We start from the raw sequence: 27,936 nt of genomic DNA on the forward strand, positions 1-27,936 counted from the left end.
AAAAAAATCTAAGAGCTTCAAACTGTTAACTGTAAATTCGATTATACAGAACGATTAAAATGTACTATTATAATGGAAATGCGAGCCTGTAAATTAATCAAGGCTTTTGCTTCCCCAAAAGGGGAAAAAAGTAAATTTCCAGGGCTGGAAATTGTTTGGAAAGGTCTGGGTTCAAGTCCTGTCTTAGATGGGAGGAATTTCCGACGGCCTTTTCACATGGGTTTGAGTTACCCATCTTAAGTTGTGATGCGAAGTTTCTTCCTAGCAAATTAGTCTGGGGTTTCCTCTCTACAAACAGGCAAATCGACCCTGAACACACACGGATACGGATATGCACATATAGGAAGTTAACGGGAAACCACCACAGAATTCCCAGGATTAAGAATGTGCCTTAGTGCAAAATATTCACCTCAACCAGTCCATCGTTATTGAAACCGAACGTCTTCGAGACGACAACGTTCTGTCAGTCGTGTCATGGCCCACGTGCTGTAAGACTGAGACATGTCTCTCTTTCAGATTTTGAAAATAACTGTTTGCTAACTTCACCATGAAACAAATATGTTGTTGTTGTTATTTGGTTTTTAGGAACATTAGCAACTAAGGCAATATTGCTCCGGGGATATGCGGTGGTCATTCCCTGACCTTCATGAAACAAATATGAATGGAGCAGTCTGATCTGCACAAACATAAAAATGAACCACCAGGTATGGGTTCGCTTTGGGTGTTTGTACAGAGCAAAGCCTGTCAAACCGGAAAAGCAGACTGTGCACTATCATCAGCAAAACTGTGTGTAGGATTTACAGTTAAGGGGAAATCCTCAATACAAATAGAAAAGAAAACATGGAGCATCCCTCTCCCCCTAATTTGTCATATTGTCTTGTGTACACAAAGACTATAAAATGGCCCTCAACAACATAAAAGAGCCGTTTTGTGCTCTGAATTCATTTATACCACCCAACAACATATCTTCTTATAACACCGAGGTTTGTAACCTCCCATCATAAAAGCCATTAAGAATATGGGAAAAATTCATGAAAATTTAGGTACCAATTCCATCAAGTATCCCTTCAAAAACGACTGCAAACGAAACAGTAGCATGCAAGTTAAGAAAAGAGAAAATTTTTACTCCCCCCTCCCCCCAATTATTTTATTTCGCTAACTTAGTCCACGAGGATCTATAAGTAGATTTGGTTTATTTTGAGATACATTATATTGTTAAAGGTGACTGGGTATCTGTTTCAAAGAACCTTTTATTGGTACAATATTTTAATAACGTATCGGCCTACCTTCAGACTTAATTACACACTGGATCCTCGGTAGTAGATTCCGAACCAATTTAAGATAACAGGAAGGCAGAATTCGAATCCATTCTTCCTTCATCACATCGGGCAATTGATTCCTCATTACCGGCGTGTCGGCTGCTCTGAAACTGGAATTCCACTTCATACCAAAGGTATTAAGGGCTTGAGGCTGGGGTATCTACAGGTCGATGTAGCTTTTGCATGTCCATGCCTTCAAGCCAAGTCATTACAAGCTGTGCAGTATGACATGGCACAACAGAAAAGCATGCTGGAACAGAAAAAAGTCCTCACCATAACGCTCTAACAGTGTAGTAAGAACGGAATTTCCCAGGACCTTACGCATGCCATGGCATTCATTGTTATAGAAACGAGGACCGATGGTTCAAATGCAAGCCACATGGTATCTTATGTAGGGCGACACCTGAACGTCAGTTCAACTCCATTGCAAGCCACGAGAAACAACCCCCACACAGTGGCAGCACCTCCACCAAACTTCACAGTTGGACGACACTTTAGTAAATAACGTTCTCCGGGCATCTGCCAACAGGGACGTAGAGAGCCAGCATGGGCATCTGGGACGAACGGCCTTATGGACAGCCCACCTTTTCTACAGTGGGCCTACATGTGGGCTTCGAGAAGTGAGGTACTCATCCTCCTCCTGTTCCTTCCCCCCACTTCTCGAAGTCCCTGTCTACCAGACTCAAATCACGGCCAAGTACCACGAAACCTATGTACCATGATTGCCATTTCATAACTAGAGCATTCCAGCGCTGCAGAGATCAAGGCGTTGGATTCCAAAAGAAAGATTCTGCTGCCAGGTACACAAGTAAAACACAAATGCAAAAGAAATATAAAGTATCCGAAACGAAACTAAGATAAGAGAGAAAACATAATTTTCTAGTTACTGTATTAATGAAAGTTGTATAACCTATGCAAACTATTGAAAGAATTCCTTACAGCTTCCACATGTTCCTACCTGCGGAAGCCCATGCCCAAGTAGAAAAACTTTAATTCACTTTTAACTTGTGAAAATTATAAAGCAAAAATTTTAAATATTTTTTCAGGCAGTCTGTGATGCTGACTATTATTTTGTAGTTGATGATGACGTTTCTGATTACCACGATGCTGGTGTTGGCGTACTGTTCTGATCTCAATGGAGATACTACATACCACGATGTTCTTTACTCCACCTGTGGAAAGAGAGCTCAGCAACTTTCTGCTGTAACAATAACTATGACCTGCTATGGAGTTTCTGTTGCTGTTCTAGTAATCATCGGGGACCAGTATGACAGGCGTAAGTTGCATTTTTTCTTGTAATATAAAAAGTTATTAATTTACAAACTATTTTTAGTAAAGTTTAAGAGACTAAATGTTTGAAATAAATTTAAGGATATTACTCAAAGAACCCTCTAGTTTTTTTTAGTGGTTTTCATTGGTCACATCGCATCAGCGACTTAGATCATATTGAGCCACATATATTATGTCTGTAAATTGCGTGTGTTCTGTGGTCGATTTGCCTGTTTGCTGGACGAAAAACCCGAGAGAAAAAACCATGCCCTCCTCGCCTAAGATCAAATAGCTCAGTTACATTGTGAAAAAGGCCCATAAAAATTCCTCACGTCTTTGACGGGACTCAGTCGTTTCCACCTGGTGTGGGAAGGACGGCGATTCTACTAACTGTGCTACCCACGAGGGTGAGGAAGTTAAGAGAGTCCATCAAGTTGATGAAGAGACGCTAGGAGCTATTCATAGTTGTTCACCTTCTAGCCGACAGTGTTCCTGCTCACAAGACTGCTTTCACTGTGGATTTTGTAATCAGGCGTGGCTTTGAAAATCTGCAGCACACACTTTATTCTCCTGACCTCTCACCTTCATTCTTCTTCCTCCTCGCTAAAATGAAGAAACCATTAAGGAAAAAGATATTTCAGACTGATGAGAGAATAATTAATGAAGTGGAAATCGGGTTTCTGCTCAAGCGAAGAGTTCTTTCAAAAGGCCTGAAGGAGCTTATCCTGCACAAACATAAAATATGGGTAGCTCTAGAGAGAGAGAGAAAAAAAAAACTATTTATTAGGGGCACCCGGAAAGTTATTTCATCTACCCATGTGTATTGTGTCTGTAAATTGCGTCTGTTCTCTGGTCGATTTGCTGCTTTGCTGGACGAAAAACTCCAGGTTCCAGGGGAACTACCTTGCTATCTACGCCTGATACCAATTAACTCAGCCACGGAGTGAAAATAAAGCCCATAAAAGTTCCTCGCGTTATCGACGGGATTCGAACCGGGCATTTTCCGCGTGGTATCGGGAGGACTGTGGCAATACCACTATGCTACTGCGCAGACAGCTCTAGAGAGCAGCTACTCAAAGAAAGATGAAATTGCCAACTAAGTTTCAAATCCTTAACTGATATGTTTCTAGGTAGGGGTAAATACTTATTGACCGTTCCTCACAAATCCCCAAGGGTGCTGAATTTTAGAGTTTAATGTATTTGTTTATAGTCACCAAGATAATAATAATTTTTTTCCCTTTAAAGTTGAATGAGCGAAATAGAGTATATAGATTTAGGTGTTCCACCAATTTTCTTACCATTCCAAAATGTTCCATTACTCAAGGACGGTTGAAAAACAGTTCTTCATTACTATTCACTTCTGCAGTGTACCTGTCCACAAGTGACTTAATGGCAGCATCGTGAAAGTAGATTTTACGAGTACCTTCAACTACGAGTATAGATTTAGTCTTGAATTCTTTGTAAGCGGCTACAACAAATTCAGGAACCCCTTGAAATTCCGGTTAAAAAAAATTACGGATTCCTACATAAAACCGTTCATTTAATGTGATGGAGTCTATCATCACTGGTATGTTTAGACGAGTTGGAGCCATAAGTCGTTGTGGTTTTTTGGGAGCCCAAACCTACAAAATTTAGTGTATTTCGACGAACAACTTTCCAAATTTTTGCACACCAAAATATTCGTGGTCTTAGGAGCGCCTTTTACGTTTTTACCCGTGGTCTGCGGTCAACAGGTTGTAACTTAAATTGTATGTAGTTCTACTTTATCTTAATGTTGCAATAAAGATTTTTTCTTCCCTATGCGTAAATGCGCCACTGCTTATCAAAGTAGAAAACCGACTTCAAATGTACAGTCAAGATTCTAAGCATTTACACTTCGACTTACCCAGAACTTATTTCCATTCCTACCATAACTGAAGATTGTAGATCTGTCATTTCATCTTGTGTTTGTGTTTGTGCTTGCTGTTCTAATAATGTATTTACTGCAGTTCAGTGTACACTCTGTAAAAACTATGTCAGCGTTGCCTCAACTTTCTGCCTGATGTTTGTACGCACCAGAACCCTGGTTCTCACATCTGCCTCAGTGCTTCCTTGCTTTTGTGTACTGTCAACATTTTCGCGGAGATGGGAGAAATTCCTGGTGCCGTTTGACCCTCAACATACTTTGTACTTGTCAACATTTTCAATGTATCCCATTCAATACCAATCGTCGTCTAATCTTCAATCTGTATCAATTTTTAATGGGTCTCCTGCCTATACAATCTCATCTGTCTCACCCCAGATGAACAGAATTGAGTTGAGTACACCTCTGTAAAATTCTTCTTTCCAGGACTCCCAGCAATGGATCAGCGACCAATCCAAAAATTATTCAACCTTCAGTCTCATCCTCTTCCTGTACACCCTTCAAACTTTTCTATGCTACAGTCTAATACTAAACCCACTGGGAAATCACAAAGCCTTTCTCCAGTTCATGATGTACGAGTAGCATTCCAAGCTCATTCTTCACATCCTTCAAATGTGTGGCTACCGAAAATCCTAAGCCTCACTAAAAAATACTATCAATCATCCGTTGCTGATTCTTCTGAATGTGAAAGAGTCTATCCAGATTGATTGCACAGTACTTATTCTAGTTCCTCCCGTCTTACATCCTAAGCAGGTTTCTTTCAGTGATGTCATGAATTGGCCGAATATACAGTGTCTCAAAAATACACAGCATAACTTCAGGAATGAGTTCCTCATATGTAGACAATAAAAATATTTTATATCAACATAGTTCCGGAAATGCTTGGTTCCCGAGTTATTAACCGGAATGTCTTATCTCCCGCAGGTGATTTCCTTCATCACAAGGTACTGACAGAATCTAGTGGTTTTCCATTCCGACCATGTACTCAAATCAAGAGCAAGCGGATATGCACTTTATGTACGGTTTGGCGGACGGCAGTTCTCTGAAGGCTCGTCGTTTGTACCACGAAAAGTTCCCAGAACGAAGATGTCCAGACAGGAAAACGTTTGAAGATATCCATCGCCGCCTTTGTGACCATGGGACCTTTACATCTCGTAGAGGAGATTTTGGATGTTGTGCATGCCACTCCTGGAATCAGCACACGCATGTTGTTTTCCTGTCTGGACATCTTCGTTCTGGGAACCTTTCGTGATACAAACGACGAGCCTCCAGAGAATTGCCGTCCGCCAAACCGTACATAATCCAAATCACCGCCAAATCAACTTTTCACAATTTCTAAGGGTGATAATTTCATCCGATCAGATCACTTCCCCATTGTCACTGATGTCTTTTTTTTTTCTCTTTCTGGCCCTTGCACCGACAGTTACTTTTTTTTTAGCTTTAGGCAAACTGACTGAACTTCCTGACTGAATCCGCTTCTGGACAATGTTGATTGGATTCCCATCCAAAATTTTGAATCGATTAATCATTACATTGATTATCTGTACTTAATCCTCCATTCTGCAATTTGTGAGTTCGTTTCCATCAAATTTACTACCGCCAACCTGCCCTCACTGGATGTCAACAAGCTTGTGTATTTAATTCGTCGCAAAAATTACCTCCACAAAAGGTATTTAAAACTTAAAACTAACTTTAGCTATTTTTCCTTCTCTTACCTTAGACATGTTAAAAAAGTTACGAAATCTCAATATTCTCATTATCTTGCATCAGTGGCGGACTAAGGAAAAATCGGGCCCTAGGCAGGATTCTCATTTCGGGCCCCACCTAGGGTTGTCACCTTTTTTTTTTTTGTCTCTTTTCTCTCCATATACGTACTCTTACGTACGCGAGAAGCAGCATATATGGAATAGGAAATTATAATTGATGGATATCAATTGGTCCGATTTTAATTAAATTTGGAAGGGCCCAAATATAAAATTTCATAACAATCCGTCTATTGGAGTCGAGTTTTTACAAGCCTGTGGACGAGCGAGCGAGCGAGCGGACGGAATTAGGCGCGTTCTCACAGATATATGAGAACGCACCTAATTCTTTTTTCTTTCTTTTTTTTACAATTTAAGCTAGCATCTTTTATTTCTGAATAAAAGGTATGTCTCGGGGAAGCAGCGATTCTGGTTCATAGAAGGACAGCCTCCTCTGGTTGATTTGTATGGGGGCACAAAATTCCCTTTTGCATTAAATGTCCATTTAGAAATAAGGGAAGGAGAACAAAATTAACTCTCTATGATCTTGATACCAACATCTTAAAACCTGATATTAGTAAGCAAGCAATTACTGAATGAATGAAAAATAATGAAAATGTTAATTTCATCTATAACTAATATTAAATTACATAACTGAAATAATCAAGAATTTTACAGAAGACTAATTTCTCTCTCTCGCTGAGTGTTTTTCGTTGAAAAAACATTCACTGGGGTGGCCAACAGAGTAAAAATAGGAAAATTAGTAATTACATGTACTTATATCTTGAGATGCTAATTTTTATTTAAAAAAAAGTTGATGAACATACATTCTGAACGGAAGCTATTTGAAAGGGATTAAAATACTGTATATCTAAAAGGATTTTATTTATGATCGGTAAATTACACGTTCATGGACTGAATTGAAATGTATTTCCTTCAAACTGTTAATAACAGTGATAACGATCTAAACCAAAAATTCAGCTGTGCTCATGTGCCTTAGAAGATAAACGATATCCAGAGGATAGATAACTAGTTAGAGCAAAGTAAGGTGGGTCCTAGAATGCTGTCGGACTTCTCCTTATCCAAGGAAGGCCTCACAGGGACCTTGAAACCGGCTGAAAAGCCAGCAAATAGTAACATTGAAATAGACATTCTAAAAAATAACTTACACCTTTTACACCTCTGGCCACAGTAGCTATGAAAGGTATAAACGGAAATTTATTTAATATTACGCGAAAACATTAGAAGTTCGATGATTTACACTATGGAAAAACGTAGTAGAGTAGGCACATTCCAATCTCGCTCTCTATTCAGGCTTGAGAAATACGAAAAAAAAAAAAATAATAATAATAATAATAAAAAAAAAAAAAAAAATATATATATATATATATATATATATATATATATATATATATATATAATATTATAGATTTAGTAAAAATAGGTAACTTGCTATTTAATCGGATTTTAAATTAGCTATGTTGGTAAAGGTCGAAAATATATTATTATAGATTTATATAATATTGCAATATTATATAAATCTATAATAATATTGCCGGAAAATATTGCATTATATTATATTACTTTATAAAATATTTTCATATATTGCTCCTATTATATATATACGTTTCTAATTGTTCCAATTTTTGATTGTTACCTATTATTGGTGGTTTTTACATATAGGCATTAGTGTTCATACAATTCTGGTCATTAAGCTAGCCTTATTTAGGTCATCTTAATTCCGCATTGCCTATACATATTAGGTTTAGAAGTTTAATGCTTAATGATAATGAATTTTCATGACAAATTATTGATGAAAATTTTTATCTGTAGCAATGAAAGATTAAAATACAAAAGAATACATACATCTAAACGTAATATTAATCTATAAACCAACATTTTATATATATATATATATATATATATATATATATATATTTCATTATTTTTTTAAATTTTTTTGTCTTAGTCAGCGGGCCAGTAATGAAAATACAAAGACAGAAATTGTGGGTGGGCCGTATATCTGGTTAATGCTATGATATCATTGATATATTGAGAAGTGTTGTTTTCTAATATGTAAGTTGTGCATTGCACAACTGACATATTAGAAAACAACACTTCTCAATATATTTCGATATAAAACCGGCCGCGGGCCACACTTTATGAACTTCTGGGCTATACATTAAGTTTCTATAAAATAAGAATAAAGATGTAGCTTTATCCTTAATTTATAGAAAGGGAATTAAAACTCCCGATTATTATTAGCCATATGGTGCAAGGAAGCCTGAGGCTTATGCTGCACCAGCCAAAAACAATTCCCGAGTTACCCTCAGAGAGAGAGAGAGAGAGAGAGAGAGAGAGAGAGAGAGAGAGAGAGAGAAAAGAATGATGATGTCCAGCTCAGGACACTGGGTGTGCCAAGCCCATACTAACCAGATGTCTATTTCAAATTTGCCCTTTATTTTTTCAGGTTTGTCCTTTATTTTCTCCAAGAAAATATGGTCACCGAACCTATACAGATCAAGTTTATCTGTGTAAAATTAATTAATATGACAAGTCAACATCAAATTAAGTGGCTTTATACGGGCAGTAGTGCTCTGAATAGATTAATTATTTAAATTCAAACCAGTAGGGTGGGGGAGAGAAAATGTATTAAGATGGACTTGGCCTGCCTGTAATATATTCGGTAACTGGCGAAACCTAACGGATCATAGTGCTAACGGAGAATGTTCATAGGATGTTTTGATCGAAAGGAGCTTCCCCATTCGAGGCTATGATTTTCACAATAGGTAGAATAGGCCTTGAACGAGAAAAATAAATAAATAAAAAAAATAATAAACAAATAAAAATAAAGGGTGGGAGATCGGGAAAAAAGTGCAATTCACAGTCCACATGCTAAAACGTAATACGAGGGGTTTCCAAAAAGTAAGGTAACATGATGTTTTACTATACGAAGTTCAAATTATACACCAAGAAATAAGTGAACATGCACTCCTTCAACAACAACCCCACAAAGTCTCCAGTTTTATTGATGCGCTTGTCCCAACGATGGATCAGTTTATCAATACCAGTGCTGAAGAAGTCCGTGCCCACACGCAGTAACCAACATCGCACCGCCTGATGAACTTCCTCATCCGTAGTGAAATGCTTTCCTGAAAGGTGTTTTTTCAGAGGGCCAAACAAATGGAAGTCTGAAGGCGCTGTCTGGCCTGCAGGGGAAATATGACAGAGTTTCCCAACGATTACGCATAATCACTCACGAGTGGTGTGGGCAGTGTTGCGTTGTGGAGTTGCGTTGTCGTGCAACAAAATTGCGCCGCTTGTCAGGAGTCCTGGTCGTTTGCGTTGAATGTTGGCTTTCAGTTTTTCCAAGGTTGCACAGCTTTACTGTGCAACGGCAAGAAATCCACCAACAGAACGCCTTGGCGATCTCAAAACACTGTGGCCATGACTTTTCGGACGCTTGGAACAGTTTTGAATTTTTTTGCGCACAGGAGATTGTGGATGTTTCCAAGTCATGGAGTCTTGTTTGCTCTCCGGGATAAAGTGTTGAAACCACGTTTCGTCTGCTGTGACTATGCGAGCGAGAAAACCCTCTCCTTCGTCACTGTATCGCAACAGGTTCTCCAGACACATCCCCATGCGTTTTGCTTTGTCCTCCTCTGACAATTGTCGGAACACCCAAAAGCAGCACACCTTTCGAAAGCCAAGAACATCGTGAACAATTTCGCGAAAAGTCGACTTACTCGCGTTCACTATTTGTGCAATTTCACACAGTTTCACTCGCCCTTAATGCGCAAAATGTTGTCTTCTGTCTTGCTCGATGAAGGGGTGCCCGCCTGATGTCGATCTTCAATGTCAACACGGCCCGCTTTAAATTCATTGCACCAAAAACACACCTGCTTCTTTGTCATTACCTTTTCGCCATACACAGCAACCAGTTCACGGTGAATGTCAGTCACTTGATGAAGACCCTTTTGCTTGCAAAAAGCGAATAACTTCCAGAGGCTCACATCTGGTGAGTATGGGCTTGGCACACCCATGGTCCTGAGCTGGATCATCATTATTCTCTTTTTTGGTGATTCCCTCTGTCTCTCTCAGTACTCAAATTTTTTTGGCTGGTGCAGCATAAGCCTCAGGCTTCCTTCTACCATGTGGGTAATAATAATAATAATTATTTCCATCCATGCTTGCAGCATCCCTGTCCATAATTACGTCACATTCCTAGGTGGAGGATCCAAAGCTTGAATGGACCTTTCCACAGCATCCCAAAAATGCTCCACAGAGTTCATGTTTGGTGAGAGGGGAGGCCATTCCATGGTGGTAAAATCTGCAGAATGCCCTTTGAACCATGTTCTAGTCACCTCTGTGGGGGAGGCACATTGTCCTGCTGGAAGAGTCCATTTCCCTGTGGGTGCACGATGACCATGAAGGTATGCAGATGGTCTGCAAGGATGGACACATAATCTAGACCATTGAGAGATGCATCTAGACGTACCAGAGGTCCCAACATGTGCCAGTTGAACACACCCCAGCCCATTACCAACCGTCCATCTGCCTGAACAGTTCCTGTGGGACTCTGGTAGCTCAGCGGCTCCCATAACCTATTACAGCTAATCATTGCCTGATGGTCTTGGTGGAGATGTTTCTGGCACCTCCCTTATTGAAGTTGGTGGTGAGTTGTGCCACTGTTACTCTTCAGTTGGCTGGAATAACGAGAGACAGATGTTAACAGCCACGTTCATTCACCATCTTTTTCTGCCCACGATGAGATGTTATTCTGGAAATGGCATATTCCTGATACACTCTTGATACTGTAGAATGGGGATAGTGCAATTTCTGTACTGCCTCTGCAATAGAGTGACCCATGTGTCAGTACCCACTATTATCCCTCTTTCAAAGTTGGTTAACTCACAACATTTATCCATACTGACATCGAATTACTGTCTATGTGAATGCAGTGATGCAGTGTACCTATATACCTGCCAAGTAGTGGGTTCATCCACTAGCGAGAGGGGTGACAGCATCACATTGCCCAGGAACCAGCTATCCCATGAATTCTATCCTTTCAGTGTACATTCCATATTGTAAATGTAGCTAACAAAGGAATAGATGACCAAAATTGTTACTTCAAGAAACAGTTGAAAAGCTTGAAAACTGTAGATTCTAATGGGTAAAGAGGAGAAGCAACAAAGGAATTTTACATCAGACCCACACATCGTCTATCTTTTATTTGATTTGATTGAAACATGTTCCTGTTCAAATCAAAGTGTTTTTCCTAAATTTCAGTTCTGGTATAATCTAAAATTTGTGATTTTAGATTACACTAAATTTGAGTAGAGTGTACAAAAAATAATGTTATATGTTAAAAACAGGAAATGTATTAATAAAGTTTAAAATTTTTGACAGACCTGTTGGTTTCTACTTCTGAGGAAGACTGGTTTCTACTTCTGTATTTTAATATCTTAGTACTGTAGAATCTCACTGCTCGCAGGATTACATTTCCAAAGATGCCTGTGAACTGAAATCTGTTGATGGTGATGTCAAGGGCCTATAGGAAAAGGGAAATTAAAAAATAGTTTCTTTCTGAGAAGAATATTGTTGAAGAGCAAGAGGCCAGAGGAAATTACATCTGAAAAATTGATAACATGTAGTGAAATAAAATAAAATAAAAAAATAAATAAAAAAATGTAAATAAACTAAAAAAAGTAAAAATTCAAATAACTAGAAATTTCATATCAAATGGATATATATATATATATATACGAGGTGTGGCAATAAAGTTCCCAGACTGGTGCAATAAAAAAAAAAACAAAACACAGTGAAGGAGCTCAAAAATGGTTTTATTTTTATTCAAAGTAATCACCACCCGACTGAATGCACTTATGACACCATCCTAAAAGTTTCTGAAAAGAGTCGGTGAAGGTGTCCAAAGATGATGTTCTGTTTGGCGGTTACGGTTTTCTTTGTCCTTATAATCCTGAAATTTCTTTCCTTTGAGGGCGATTTTCAACTTGGAGAAGAGGAAGGAATCTGCTGGTGTTAGATCAGAGGGTAGGGTGGATGGTTGACTTGTATAATGCCATTTTCATCAGAAATGTCTTCACAACAAGTGCAGAATGGGTGGGGGTCTTTCCCTGCAAGAAGAACTAGCTATCTTTCTCTTGAAATTGTGGCCTTACTTGGGAAATGTGCTTCAATGGTCTTTGAAGCACCTGTATAAAACACAGCATTGACTCTCTCTCTCTCTCTCTCTCTACCACCCCCTTCAGGTATACAAATTCCTTGTGAATTATACTATTTGTTGAAAAACATGATCAGCATTGTCTTGATCCTGGACTACTGTAAATGAAACTGTTTGGGTTTTAGTGATGATTTTGAAGTCCACTGCATGTTCTGATGCTTTGTCTCTGGGTTGTACTGAAACACTCAACACTCATCTCCAGTGACAATACAGATGAGGATGTTAGGACTGCCTTGAAATGTGGCGTCTCCGTAGCCAGGTGGGAAGGAGCAGCAGTGCGTAGCACACACTTCTTGATTAGACCCATCACCCAAATATGGAGGATGCGGAACGGTCGGGGAATGACCACTGCATATCCCAGAGTAATATGGCCTTAGTTGCTAATGTTCCTAAAAAAAAAAAAAAACCAAATAACCTGTCTTAAAGTCTAGATGGAGTCTTCACATGTGACACTCTTCATTGCTTTTGCTCATCTGTGAGGCCGTGTAACACAAATTTTGCACAGGCTTTCCTTTTCCCTAAATCATGCAGAATTTGAAGAATTGCCACATTATTCATATTCAACATATCAGCCATCATTCTGAGTGTCAAACGATGATCACTTGTCACAATTTCCTGAACTTTTGCAACTCTTCCCTTATTTTGAGGAGTTGATGGAGACCCACTTCTTGGGTCATCGCGAACATCCTCACGTCCATCTTTGAACCACTTATATCATTCAAATACACTGGTATGATTTAACGTCACCATATACAGTTTTTAACATTTTGTATGTTTCTATTATATATTTTTCCTGTTTAAGGCAAATTTTTATATTCGTTTATTGCTCCATTGCAAAATCATGACACAGAACGTTAACACTAGTAATGAAGCTGTCACTTGCAACCTGTCAGCCTACTGGACTATCTCTGTACTACCATCTGTTGTAGGAAGTTAAAACTACAACATACCACTTCCATTTATTTTCAAACTCACTGAATGTAACCACAACAGCATCAGTCTGGGAACTTTATTGTTACATCTTGTATAAGATAGCATTTCAGAAGAATTCAATTAGAGTGTAGCTGCAAAATGGAGAGATTAAATGTTCTATGTTAAAATAACAGTTGGAAAGTATTTAAAATCAGTATAAGGAACTTTATTAATAATACCTTCAAGATATTATTTATCCAGAGAAAGCAGGTTAAAATCAGTATTTAACTGTTTGATTAACTGAGAGAGATTGGGGAGAACTTGTCGGTATTCTTATAATTTCAATAGGAATGAATAGTTTCATTCTTTCATTTCTAGGCAGAATATGCCATATAATTTGGTCCAAATTAAGAGTGAGGAACAGATATTGCTGTACTGTTTGCTACAGGTAAGAAGGGATTTTAACTGAATGATTCATTCAAGGGAAGAGCAGCCAGATTGAGGTAGATTTGAGATCTGAATAGGCTATTGTTGATAACTTGATTTTAAGTTCATTCATTTTCAGAGGTTATTACTCAACAGTGAATAGTCTTTTTTTCTTTTTTTTTTTTTTGTTACGTAGAGGCTCTGGCCCAGATTTAACATCCATGTTTCATTGATGAAATCAGGAAGTTGGAAGAATATCGAAGAATAATGTTAGGGATATTGACAAACATATTTCTCTCCAAGGGCTATTCTGGGACAGATCAGACAGATTTTTGGTGGCAAACAGTTCACTTTAATATAAAAGTGTGTTTTGATTTTTCTTATTTTTTTTATTTTTTTTTTTTCCTAGAACCAGTCTAGCAGCCCTAACTCCATGAGGTCTGAGAGATACAAGTATGCTTTGAATTAATTTTACTTGTATTTTTTCTGATTTTTCCAGAACCAGTCTAGCAGTGTTACCTCTGTGAGGTCTGGCTGGTTTGGATAGGGAGTTTCTCGGCTGGCAAAAGAGGTATTCTTAAAATAGGTGGTTTCAAATCTGATTTGATGTGATTTATTTTGAATTCTTATTTGAAAGTTGTTCTCTTTTAAGGTTTCAAGCAACCTATATACCTATATATAAAGAAAATGTTACTAACATTGTATATTTGTAAATAGTATTAGTATTCATAGAAGCAAATGATGCAAGGAAGTAAACTTATATAGTATCAGCCAAAAAAAAAAAACAATACTACCTTATTTTTCCACCTTTTCTTATAATTTACCTAATGCTTCCTTGCAGTTGTTTTCATCCGTTCAGTCACAGCTGATTTTCAGAGACTATGGGCGATCTGCCTCCATGCTGTCCAGTCTTCAACAGCTTCTTCCAAGTCCTACATGCTCATGCCAGTGTCGCTCTTGATGGCGTTGAGCCAGCATGTTCTTTGTCGACCTCTTCTCCTCACTTCACTGACCTTTCCTAGCATTATTGATTTATTCTTGAGCTAGTTTTCTGGTGAGAAATACTGGAGTAGGTCACCAAGTCTTTCTCCAGCGGTGGCACTATTATATGGCTGTATAGGCCTTTACTAATTAAAACTCAAAGTCTTTAAAAATCTATATCTTTTCCGATAAGGTGATATTTTACTGTATAATCCAATGAAAAACTTTTAATAACAAATGGCGTGAAGCTTTCAGGGTTAAATGGGCCCCTTCATCAGAAAATTCTAATGGGATAAAGACGTTAGAGACAAAATTTAACAGATACAGAGTTGTGCACTGTCATGAGATTAAACATTCAACTACTAGATTGCTGCTCACTGTTGTTGCATGGACGTGTGTGGATTTGCTGCTAGCGTTTATCCAATTTCAAGATAGGGTGTAGCCTCGTGTCCTTGCAGCAGTTCATAGTTCTTGAATTGCATGATATGTTAAGAGACTCTAGCCAGAGGCGGTGACAAAAGTGTCAGGATTGGTCAATCACTTTGTAATAGCACTTGGGGTTAAGGTCATGGTGGGTCAACCAGAAGTGTCCCGCAGTTGTGGATTGGTCAGTCTCATCAAGGTGAATTGACCTGTCGTGCTCTGCAAAGCAGTCTTGAAGGAGTGTCGAGCTCTCCCCTATGTAGCAGCTGCTATAATCTTTGCAAATTATGCAGTAATTTGCATAATTTGCAAATTACTGCATAATTATGCATAATCTGCACCGCTACTCAAAAGAGGGATGACCGGAGTCTTCACATTAGAAACCAGAGAACGCAAGCTCTTACCGGGTAGTTGCAGCAATTTTATGCTGTATTCCTGGAGGATTTTTGAAATTTGGCCCAACATGCCTGGATAGTAGGGAATGTAGGCGGTAGGCATATTATCATGCGTTGATGAGAGTCTTGTGTGGATTGTGAGCTCTTGTGCTTGCAATACGCACTTGTCTAATATGTGGGCTGGATAGCCACAATTCACCAGGTCTATTCTCACTCTGGAAATCTCGGTGCACCCTGCTTCATCTGAGCTGGAATGGCTCTAAGCACGGGAGAATAGGGAGTGGGCATGGCCTGATCTGTAGTTGGCAAACTGCCCGCACCACATTGGCTTATGGTATACTGAGGTTTCCAAGTGTGGGCCCACACGTTTTACCAGGACATCTAAGAATGGAAGGGACCCATCTACTTCTAACTCTAAAGTGAACTGGGTGAACACTGACAATGAATTGAGATACTCCAGTAATGTTGCTTCAGAACCAACTGGGTTGACATTTTCACAGACTTTTTAGTCTGTGAAGATGTCATCACACTATTAACCTTTTAGTCTGTGGATTCACAGACTAAAATGGTAATAGTAGCCACAGGCAGAGGAGAAAGTGATTCTTGCACTGCTTCTATTAGAATGAGCAGTGGCCAGGGAAGGCAGGGTGCTGGGGTTTCAGGGACTGGTGGGAGTCATCATGAAACAAATAAATACATTGGCTGTGTTAGAGTAACTAAGAATAAGAATAGGTGCATGTATACGTGCATGTACACCAATGCTAGAAGTATAGTAGATGAATTTGAAGTGCTGGTCAAGGCATCAAAGGCAGATATTGTTGAGATATCAGAGACATGGTGTCACACAGATATAAGCAATGCGGAATTGGAATTTGGGACTATCTCTATCCTTTCTGTACACATTGTACAGAAAGGATAGGAAGGGAGGAGGGGTTACACTGTTAATTAAGAAAAACATAAAATCTAAGGAAGTGCATCCAGTGAACAGTGCAATGATGAGTCAGTTTGGTGTGACATAAGCACTGCAAAAGCAAAAATGAGAGTAGGAGTGTGTTATAGGCCTAATGACTCTAATGAGTACAATGAACAATTGTACAGAGATATAGAATGGGCCAGTAAATAAGATTGTGTTATAATGGGGGTTTTAACTTCTCAGATATTGAGTGAAACTTGTGGATTGGCTACTTGCACACTAGCAAGACTTTTGTGGATTTATTGGATGATTGTTTTCTGCAGCAGCATGTTCAAGAGACAACCAGAGAGGGTATTACTCTTAATCTGGTTATCAGCAGTGATTATTTGTGTAGAAAGATCATGTTACCAATAGCAAATTCTAAGTGGAAAGCATTCAAGGAACTAATCATGGAAGCTACTAGGCTTTCCATACCGATTAAGAAATATTGTTCGAAGTTTAGGCCTAAATGGATGTCAGATGAACTAATGGGACTCGTGGCAGAGAAGAAAAATGCATGGTATGCATATAAATTATCAGATGACACAGAAGCCAATGGCAGATATAATCATATCTGCCATCATATCTGTGATCAAGTCACAAAGGAAGTTAGGCAAGCGAAGGCAGATTACAAGAAAGCTTTGACAAAAGATGCTAAGAAAAACAGCAAGGACTTCTTTATTTTTATGAACTCTAGAAGGAAGAGGGTGAATCATATTGCTCCACTTGATATCGACAGTTTGACTGTCGATATCAAGATATGAGTATTTTGCATCTACATTCACAAATGAGGAGTTATTAAGGAAGAAAAATGCCAGAAGAGTATAAGACTGTAACAGTGTGCTTAATGATTTTGTAATAACTGAGAGCAAAGTAGAGGAGAAATTGTTGAAGTTAAACATAAGAAAGGCACCTGGGGCAGATGGGATCTATCCAGTTATATTAAAGGAGGCGAAAAAGGAAGTAAGCAAACCCTAAGCCATAATTATGAGACCATCCTTAGACTCAGGGGAAGTCTCCATGGACTGGAGATGTGCAAATTTTAAAGTCTCCATTAAAACTGTGTAACTGCTAGGTATATCTCTCTAAAGTCTAAAAAATTTAAAAATACACTATTTCTCAATTCCTGAATGTGCTTTATCTGTATTTATGATACAGATAAAGATACGCAGAATGATGAGCTTCTTGATCAACTGTGCATTACGAATTTAAAAGATTTAAACTATTCGATTAAGATATAGTACATGGAAATATTTAAGTTGTCTGTAAAAAAAAAAGAGTTAAAAATAGTGATAACTGTAATTGGATTCTTGAGGTCAGAGGTTCCACTTGTCATTACTTTAAGAGGCTAATAGAGTATTTTTGGATTGATCTGTTCATAAGATCAGAGAAGTACTTACTGTAACCCAGTGCTTTTAGTACATGGGTTATGGTCATATAGCTAAATACTATAAATGTAGGATACCTGTGGTCACTATTTTATCACTGAAGATTCCAAAGGAATTGTCCATCTAGAAATGAGTTGACAGTTTGTCTTATATTGCAAAATGAGTAGCACTTGATGCTCAGAATATATAAAGCACTTGAATTCATGAAGAAATAAATTTACTATGAATAACAACATTAAGTTTTGCAGAATAATGCACATGTTAACGGTATGGCCTTCACCTGAATCACATTATGGAGGAGTATGGAATTGATGTTGTTGTGGTATTTTCTGGTGCAAGGGCTGCTTAGGCCATATTGCATGGAATTGATGTGGCCCTCATATAGGAACATATATGAGACAATCAAATAAAGGGATACACTTGTAGGTTATTTGGTTAATCCCCAATCTACAATTATTATAAGGAACTGTGACTTGATGGTTACAAAGTTAATGACTTTCTGCAATGAACATGCCATTTGCTGTGAGATTTTAGTTGCATTTGGTATAATTTATTTTACAGCTCTGTACTGCCAGTTTGACAAACCAATTAAGCCATACATTAGTTATTTGGAAAAAATGTGCAAAGTTCTTTGATCTTATAACATCATTATAGAGGTAGACTCCAATGTGATGTCCTCTATCTGCCTCTGGGCTAGATGTGAAAAATGTGTCAGACTATCATCCTGCCTACTCCTCTGTTCATGGGAATTATGTCAATCTTACATTCATATCATTGCCTATGATAAGTAAAATAAAGAAAATAAAATAAAATAAACACTAGTGACTGTAAATCACCTACTTTGAGATTGATCTCAGTTTCAAAACTGAGAACCCTCAGTCTTTAAAACTGTGAGACCTGTCTTAAAGTTTGCCAGATGGGACAGTTTTGACCACAGACTCATAAGAAATAGGAAATTTGAATTAGTTGAATGGATGCAGAAGGAACAGATCAATTTGAACCTTTCCTCTGCATTGCAAAATGTGTTGTTGTGTGTTTCCAGTCAAGACTTTTAAGAGGGCTACAGTAGTTAGGTCTGTATTTTGGTGGTTAGAAGAATTAACCAATAAAAGGAAAGGGTAAGAAAGGTAAGAAAGAAACTCCATGAGTGTAAGAGGCTGGATTGAGTGATCTGGCCGAGGACTATACAGACTTTTATAGGGTGTTAAGAAATGTGTTATGTCCACTCACTTAACTGGGCAAAGAAAAAGGCCTGGCAAGAGTACTCGTGAATGCAGGGAGCCTTGGAACAATTTTTAAAGTTATAAGTCAATAGTATTAACAGAACAATAAAAACAGGTTCTGGACAAACTAATTGTGAGAATCTGTGTGATGCTCCAGATGAGCACGAGACTGACTTCCATCTGAGCTCTCTGGGACTGTGGAACTGGGTTAAGGATGATAAGCTACAGGGTTAGATCTCTTGGAATGACAGATAATAAAAGGATTCTATAAATTGAAGCTTGACATCTTATTAGATATATACAATTCATTCCTGTTTTAAAGAGTCATGTTTTATAGATCTTATGGTGAGAAGTACAATAGGCCAATACAGGTTGTATTGGCCTATTGCACTTCTCCATATTATGATTAAAATTTATGAAAGCTTACATATAGAAAGGCTTATGAATAGATACAAAGAATGGAATATGTTGTCAGGAAAACAATTTGGTTTAAAGAAAGGTAAATTGGCTGAGGGTGCCATGTATAGAGTTCTAAAATATGTTGAGGAGTATGCGGGTTGGTACTTGGCCTGTTTGTGGACTTGAAAGGTGCTTTCAACATATTGTGATGGGAGTGGATTCTAAGCACATGAGAACTGCAACTTGTACAAGGGATTTATTTTCTGTATTTAGAAGCTATTTTAACAACAGAAAGGTACATGTTAGAATCAAGTATATGGATCAGGTAAGACCCATGCAATGGGGATGTCCTCAATGTTCCATCCTGGGGGTCTCTTTGCATGGAATATAATTCTAGTTGAACTCCTTTAAACGGATTTCAAACAAGAAGAATCAGTGGTATATGCAGATGACCTGGCTATCTTTTATTCTTGAGAAACTGATGTCTTGAATAGGGTTTATAAACTTGAAATTTACAGGAAGATAACAGTACATGTGCCGCTGAAGATAGACTAAGCAGAAATCACTTTCTTGTTGTGAGGAGTCATGGGAGTGTCTCCCTGAAATGTTACCTCAGTTAAATATCTTGGATGGTATCTAGAGGAGCATTTATTTTTTACTAGTGCTTTGTTTTATAGAGCAGATAATTTTATCCTAAAGGAATATCCCTTGGCAGCTTAGAGATTTATTCTTCTGGGCACAACTCAGGATTGTTGGACAGTTTTTACCATTCATAACTTTGTAGCCATTTTATAAAATACAAACAGATGTACACATTTATATAAACTTTTTACTTGTTTTGGAATGTAGACTATAAATTTTTTTGCTGTAATTTAGAAACACTGCATAAGTATTCATAATGTGTTTTATGGTATTTTTCTACTGTATAAGATTACTTTATCTTAAATATATAAAACTTATATGTCATATATTTATTAGTTTATCTTCATAATAAAATTAAGACATCTTCATTAATTTTTTTTTGCAGTGTTGTAATTGTTTTAATAAAGCACTCTTCAGTTCATTGAGTTAAAAATAGCATTTTTAACTAAATGAATTTTAAAATATTCTCTTTTTTATTTAATAATTTAAAAACACTTTTTGGGAATTAGCATAAGGTAAAAAAATAGGTGTTCTTTTACAGTTTTATTTTCTGCTCTTGGGGATACTTTTTGTCAAGAATGGTTCCTACAACGACGATACACAATTATTGCGACAGGAATAGTGCTAATACTTCCTATGTGCTACTTCCAGAGGTTAGATTTTCTGAAATATGCTGGGTAAGTAAGATTAAAGAAATTATAATTTTGCTGGACTGATATCCAATTTGCGGAATTATCGAAAGTAATACTACTGCAAGAAATCTGTACAGATTACAGATTTATACAAGCAGTAACAAAAATGAAGTATATGAATTAAAATCAGATCTCTAAATGTAGAATACATGGTATATAGATTGTTTCTTGTGTACAAGCCTGACAGATTTGGTTGCATGGCTGCTCTTGGTGATGAAGAAATTCAGCCTGGTGGCTAGTATTTTACAGGTCAACCTAGCAACAATCCTAAGATTGAATTACAAGTTCTTTTTTTTTTTTTTTGATCTCTGTGCTCTTTATCTTGCCAAGGATTGGATAACTTTCAAATTACAGTCACTAAACTGTCAATGGCATTTATCTACTTGTTTGAAGACTGTTCATTTGTGATTGTTTAGTTTGTGATTGTGATGTTTAGCATTAGTAGAGGCATATGATGCAAGAAAGCAAGCTTATGCAGCATCAGCCAAAAAAAAAAAAAAAAACCCTTCCACTTCACCCCTCCGTTCGTTCAAAATACCTGTCCAGCTGAGCCTTAAATTTATTTAGGCTATCAACTTCCACAACAAGGGATGGAAGTCTGTTCCACCAACCAACTACCCGCTGGCTAAAGGCAAATTTCTACACATCTATCCTACATCTGTCTTTCCTCAATTTGAATTTATGCCCTCTCAGGTGATTATTCTGAGCAAGAGGCAGTATCCCATCAGCATTGAGCATGCTGATGGGATACTGCCAATCACCTCGCCGATGCCTAGTCTCCAGACACTGTAATTTGCAAAACTTAAGCCTTTCTTCATAAGAGTAACCTTTCGTTCCGTTCACTAACCTTGTTGCTCTTCTCTGTACTTGTTCCAGCAGCTCTACATCCTTCTTGAAATGAGGCCTCCAGACCTGTATACAGTACTCTAGGTGTGGCCTGACCACTGCCTTATACAAGGGTATAATCACCTCCTTATCCCTGCTAGAAAAATTCCTGTATATCATTGACAAGACACCATGAGCTACTCTTGTAGCCCGTCTGTACTGCTCAGAGAACTTCATACCTGCCTGCACAATTACCCCCGGGTCCTTTTCATTCTCTACCACTGTCAGCGTAGTACCATAGAGTTGATATGTTGCTCTGGGGTTGCTGTTTCCCATATATAGTACTTTACATTTGTCAATGTTAAACTTCATTTGCCACCTCTCAGCCCATCTGCTCAACCTTTCCAGATGCTGTTGCAGCAGCATAGTGTCAGTAGTGTCCTAGATTTTTAGTTTTCTCTTTCCTGCAGGAAAGAGAAAACTAAAAGCAATATTATAAATAATTTTAACAAATTTTTATTAAAGTGATTTTACCTTCCTGAATATTAATGGGAAAATGTGGTTGGTTACTCACCCAGTAGCAGTATATTTCTGTGGACTAGCTATATCTCAGTAATACATGTTAGAGGTAGCACAAGGAAATATGATATTCTTGACCTGATTTATTATGAAGATTCATTATACTTAAGAAAGCCTCCATGTAAAGGAACAACTAGCAAGCATTAATCATAGTTTATTAACATGAGTTTTAGCCAAAGCAATGGCTATGCTCAAGAGTAAAAAGGAGGTTCATTGTTTCAATTACAGTGGCGTCAGTATCATTTCAATTTTGTGGTATGGAACTAATTTACAAATACGAGTATGACAAATACAAATGCCAAATGGAAAATATTCAGGTAAGCAATTCTAGAGGCTCCAGCCATTTTTATATCATTAAAAAATTATTGTTCAAGGACTAAAATGGATGACCAAAGAACATGTGAAATTAGTAGCAAAGAAAGATGCTGAGAATAACTAAAACTGTCAGAAGATCTTAAATGATACAATAAGTATAAATTAGTTTGTAAATAACAAGATTTGGCATGTTAAAGTATATCGTGAGAAACCTGTTTAGCAAAAATATAGAATAACAATTGCAATTAATTATTAGAATTCTTTGTATACATACATAAAAACTAGTGGGGAGGAAAGGACTGAGCTATATTGAGCCACTGTGGGATAGCAGTTAACATTATTAATGATTTTAAATGGGTGGCAAATAAGCTGATGAAGTATCTTTAGACCAGTCCTAATTTACCTTATCTTTCTTACCACCTAGACATAAGCAGAATAGGTGGTAAATCTATTTCTTAGTATAGGCCATAAGAAGCAAAAACTTAGGCTTTTGCTGATTCAGCCAAAAAAAAGGGAAAAAATTCTACACAAAGATTATTCTTTCTTTAGACAGTTCTCAACTAACGGTTTTTCCTCCCAACAGCAAACACCAAATTCAGCCACCATACAATAGAGCATCCAGTTTTCCTTACTTCCTTCTAAGACAGAGCAACTGGAAATTGCACACAACCAATTATAAGTCTTGCCAGTCTAAAAGCCTGTCCCAGTCAGTTCCCTTATATGACCAACATAAAGTAGTAATTTTTGCAATAATTTATGTTATTTGCCACTAAAGAGAAATAAATAAGTAAAGTAAAGTGTTAAGTGTGTTAGTTATGTGACGGCACTGGGGTTTCCCCTATCTTCGCATTGTATTCTTTGTAAGTGACACAGAACTCTGTGGAGGCCACAGATTTAAAAAGTGTGTGGGGAGTAGTTTGTTGTGTAGTGTTATGTTCTGTTGCTTCTCTGACCATTTAGCCATTGGGCCCCTATTGGGACCCCCGCTGCCCACACTTTGCCATGAGGAGGCAGGCCAGGCACCCAATAGATTATTTAAGTACTTTGGCAGGTCCTGCCACCTATTTTCTGAGGATTTCAGTGGCAAGGCCTAAAAAAGGGGGGGGGGTGAACACTAGAATTTCGAAAGGCCGAAAGAGGTTTACGAGAAAGCGATTGAATTTTTTTGACGCTGATTAGAATTTGGTAGCATTGTTAGGGGGTGTACCCAGTCAGTTTAGTTAGTGTGGGAGGGGGAGACTGGAGATTGAGGGGAAACAGTAGAAGGATGGGGATGATAAAGTAGGCATCCCCAAAGAGGTCAGTGGAGACGAGCCCCACCAGGCAAAGTATGGGGTAGTGGAGGGGAGGAGACATAGACACATCTCCTCCCTCCCCTGCCTGGGGATGGGGTTAGAGTACCCAGCTTGGTTTGCCAAATGCCATATTGGCAGCAAAGCTGCAGTGTCTTCATTGGTGATGGTTGTCTGGCCCATGTCTTGTCAAATCCAGTAGGAAGGTCAAACTGCCCTGGGACATGTTAGCTGGCAGTGCAAAGTCTATTTTTATACTTTTTTTTTATAGTTTATAATAATTTTTTTTTTCTGTTAGGTTATATATATATATCTTTTTTTTTTTTTTTTTTTTTCACTCACTCATTCACCTCTTTCTCACACACTAGGGGGGGGATGCAATGGTGTGTAATGTAATTTAAATACTGATGCTTAATAATTAAGCTAAATAAGAAAGAATATAAAAGATTAAAACTACGGTTAGTGTGAACTTAACTTTAACATTTATGGTTTGTGTTCTTTTTCTCACACATTTACACTCTTATTCATTCTTCTGGCTTTCATTTCATTTGTTCAACTCTTGTTTTCTGCACTGCATTCTCTGGGCACTTCAACTTACTATTATTCTTCAGTTGTGGTGCAGGCCTAGCCACAATTTTTTTGCAGGCCAGGGGAGAATGCAGTCATAGTGTTGTTAGTAAATGTTTTTTAGTATATATAAAGTAGTGTAAGTTATTATTAGCTTTGTATTCTTTCAGCCAATTACAATTGCTCCTCCGCTTATTCCCATTCACCATAACACTCATTCACTCTCTTTCCCTTGTGCTGGGTCCATCTTTCTTTCATCAAAACTGACATTTATTCCCTTTTACCATAATTCCTAATTCACTCTTTCACTCAGTAACCAGCCTATTCATTCTGTCTTTCATTCTATCTGCATCTCCTTGCTACCAGCTTACTGATATTTTTCAGCTAATTTGCTTCCCTCGCTACCTGTACATCTCTCCCCAATATGGTTACTTATTTGGTGTGGGGGCCCCCGGTTCCTACACATGGCAGGGTAATCCTAGGGGCTACCCAGGTCAATCTGGTCTTGTCATTTAATTCCATATTTTAGTTCAGAATACTGCTGTCCTGACAGTTATTAGGTCATTGTCTGGACATGGCAATTTTAACTATTGATTATTATTTAATTTCCGGGGAGCTGAATTCCCATTCTTTGGATATTTCTGCACATTTCAAATACTTTGTGTGTGAAGGTTGTAAGGGCTTTATAATTTTCGTCTTCTATAATGAATAGATGTTCTTCTCCCCTTGGAAGGGGGGCCAATCTGTGCTATTAGATGTGTTCTGGGGATGTCATAAATTATACATTCATATAGAATGTGTGCCCGGTCTTCACTCTCACCACAGGTGCAATTTGGGTCATCAGTCAGCCCTAGGGAGGTTAGTTTTGTCTTTAGGGAGCCGTGACCCGTCAATATGAATGTTGTAAAAAGTCCAGGGACATACCACTTAGGCAGCTTTGGGCTGACCATTGCCACCTGTGGCAGAAAAGTTTTGGTAACTAGACCTCTGGTTTCCTGCTCCCATTTTGTTTCCCATAGCTCATGGAGCTTTGTGGCTATTCTTTTTCTTTCAACATTGAAGGTGCTGGCTGTATCAAGGGCTATCCCCAGAAATTCTGTGGGTATGCCCTTTTTTAAGTCTATAATACAAGCCTCTTTTGGCTACTTCCAGGTAAAGCAGGAAAGCTCTAGCCAGCAACTGTAGTGCAGGTGTGTTCATTGTGCGACATGCTCTGGTAATGGTGAGAAGTATTGTCCTTTGTATCAATTCTAATTTATTCCTGTTTCTTACAATGGCCAAGTGGGTTTTAGCATTAGCATTAGTAGAGGCATTTGATGCAAGAAAGCAAGCTTATGCAGCATCAGCCAGGAAAAAAAAAAAAAAAAAAAAAACCCACTTCCACTTCACCCCTCTGTTCGTTCAAAATACCTGTCCAGCTGAGCCTTAAACTTATTTAGGCTATCAACCTCCACCACAAGGGATGGAAGTCTGTTCCACCAACCAACCACCTGCTGGCTAAAGGCAAATTTCCGCATGTCTATCCTACATCTGTCTTTCCTCAATTTGAATTTATGCCCTCTCAGGTGATTTTTCTGAGCTAGAGTAAGAATCCCATCAGCATTGAGCATGCTTAAACCATTCAAGGCTTTATACACCTCTATCAGATCACCTCGCTGGTGCCTAGTCTCCAGACACTGTAATTTGCAAAACTTAAGCCTTTCTTCGTAAGAGTACCCCTTTGTTCCATTCACTAATCTTGTTGCCCTTCTCTGTACTCGTTCCAGCAGCTCTACATCCTTCTCTACATCCTACATCCTCCAGACCTGTATACAGTACTCTAGGTGTGGCCTGACCATTGCCTTATACAATGGAATAATCACCTCCTTATCCCTGCTGGAAAAATTCCTGTATATCATTGACAATACACCATGAGCTACTCTTGTAACCCGTCTGCACTGCTCAGAGAACTTCATATCTGCCTGCACAACCACCCCCAAGTCCCTTTCATTCTCTACCACTGTCAGTGTAGTACCACAGAGTTGATACGTTGCTCTGGGGTTGCTGTTTCCCATGTGTAGTACTTTACATTTGTCAATGTTAAACTTCATTTGCCACCTCTCAGCCCATCTGCTCAACCTTTCCAGATCCTGTTGCAGCAGCATAGTGTCAGTAGTGTCCTTGACAACCCTGCCAACCTTTGTATCGTCTGCAAACTTGGACATTAAGCTTGATATACTATCATCAATATCATTTATAAATACAGAAAACAATAATGGACCCAACACTGAGCCCTGAGGGACTCCACTAATAACATTAGTCCACGATGAGCAGTGTCCATTGATTACCACTCTCTGTCTTCTCCCCCTCAAACACCCCTTTATCCATAGCAGCAATTTGCCTCCAATGTCACACTGCTCCAATTTGTGTAGCAGTCTTCCATGTTAGCATTAGCATTAGCATTAGTAGAGGCATATGATGCAAGAAAGCAAGCTTATTCAGCATCAGCCAAAAAAAAAAAAAAAAACCCTCTCCCATTTCACCCCTCCGTTCGTTCGAAATACCTGTCCAGTTGAGCTTTAAATTTGTTTAGGCTATCAACTTCAACAACAAGTGATGGAAGTCGGTTCCACCAACCAACCACCCGCTGGCCAAAGGCAAATTTCCGCACATCTATCCGACATCCGTCCTTCCTCAATTTGAATTTATGCCCTCTGAGGTGATTATTCTGAGAAAGATGAAGAATCCCATTGGCATTGAGCATGCTCAAACCATTCAAAGCCTTATACACCTCTATCAGATCACCTCGCCGGTGCCTAGTCTCCAGACTCTGTAATTTGCAAAACTTAAGCCTTTCTTCGTAAGAGCAACCCTTTGTTCCATTTACTAATCTTGTTGCCCTTCTCTGTACCCGTTCCAGCAGCTCTACATCCTTCTTGAAATGAGGCCTCCAGACCTGTATACAGTACTCAAGATGTGGCCTAACCATTGCCTTATACAAGGGAATAATCACCTCCTTATCCCTGCTAGAAAAATTCCTGTATATCATTGACAAGACACCATGAGCTACTCTTGCAGCTCGTCTGCACTGCTCAGAGAATGCCTCCATTAATTTACCTGGAACAGAAGTTAAACTAACAGGTCTATAATTACTTGTGTCAGCCTTTGATCCTCCTTTGTGAATTGGGGTTACATTTGCACATCTCCAGTCTATGGGTACCTCCCCTGAGTCCAAAGAAGCTCTCATAATTATGGCTAGGGGTTTGCATACTTCCTTTGCTGCCTCCTTTAATATAACTGGATAGATCCCATCCACCGCAGGTGCCTTTTTTATGTTTATCCTCAACAATTTCTCCTCCACTTTCCTCTCAGTTATTACAAAATCATCCAGCTCACTGCCAATGTTTACTTTACCTACATCATTCTCCTTCCTGAATAACTCCTCATGCATGAATGTAGATGCAAAATA

The 27,936-nt window shown here is 38.4% G+C and overlaps 1 protein-coding gene across 2 annotated transcripts in view; it reads left to right on the plus strand.

Moving 5' to 3' along the window:
* Nucleotides 1-27,936, plus strand: part of LOC150082849 (sodium-coupled neutral amino acid transporter 7-like) — a 194,468-nt gene that overhangs the window by 97,090 nt on the left and 69,442 nt on the right. For both annotated transcript variants that reach the window (XM_090376871.1, XM_090376870.1), the window contains exons 3-4: nt 2,397-2,595; nt 20,760-20,895. In XM_090376871.1, coding sequence (XP_090232997.1) covers nt 2,397-2,595; nt 20,760-20,895 — 335 coding nt within the window. The remainder of the gene's footprint in view (nt 1-2,396; nt 2,596-20,759; nt 20,896-27,936) is intronic.

The sequence above is a fragment of the Mastigoproctus giganteus genome, chromosome 7 (genome assembly GCF_048544385.1).
Source record: "Mastigoproctus giganteus isolate SK-2022 chromosome 7, ASM4854438v1, whole genome shotgun sequence".
NCBI lineage: Eukaryota > Metazoa > Arthropoda > Arachnida > Uropygi > Thelyphonidae > Mastigoproctus > Mastigoproctus giganteus.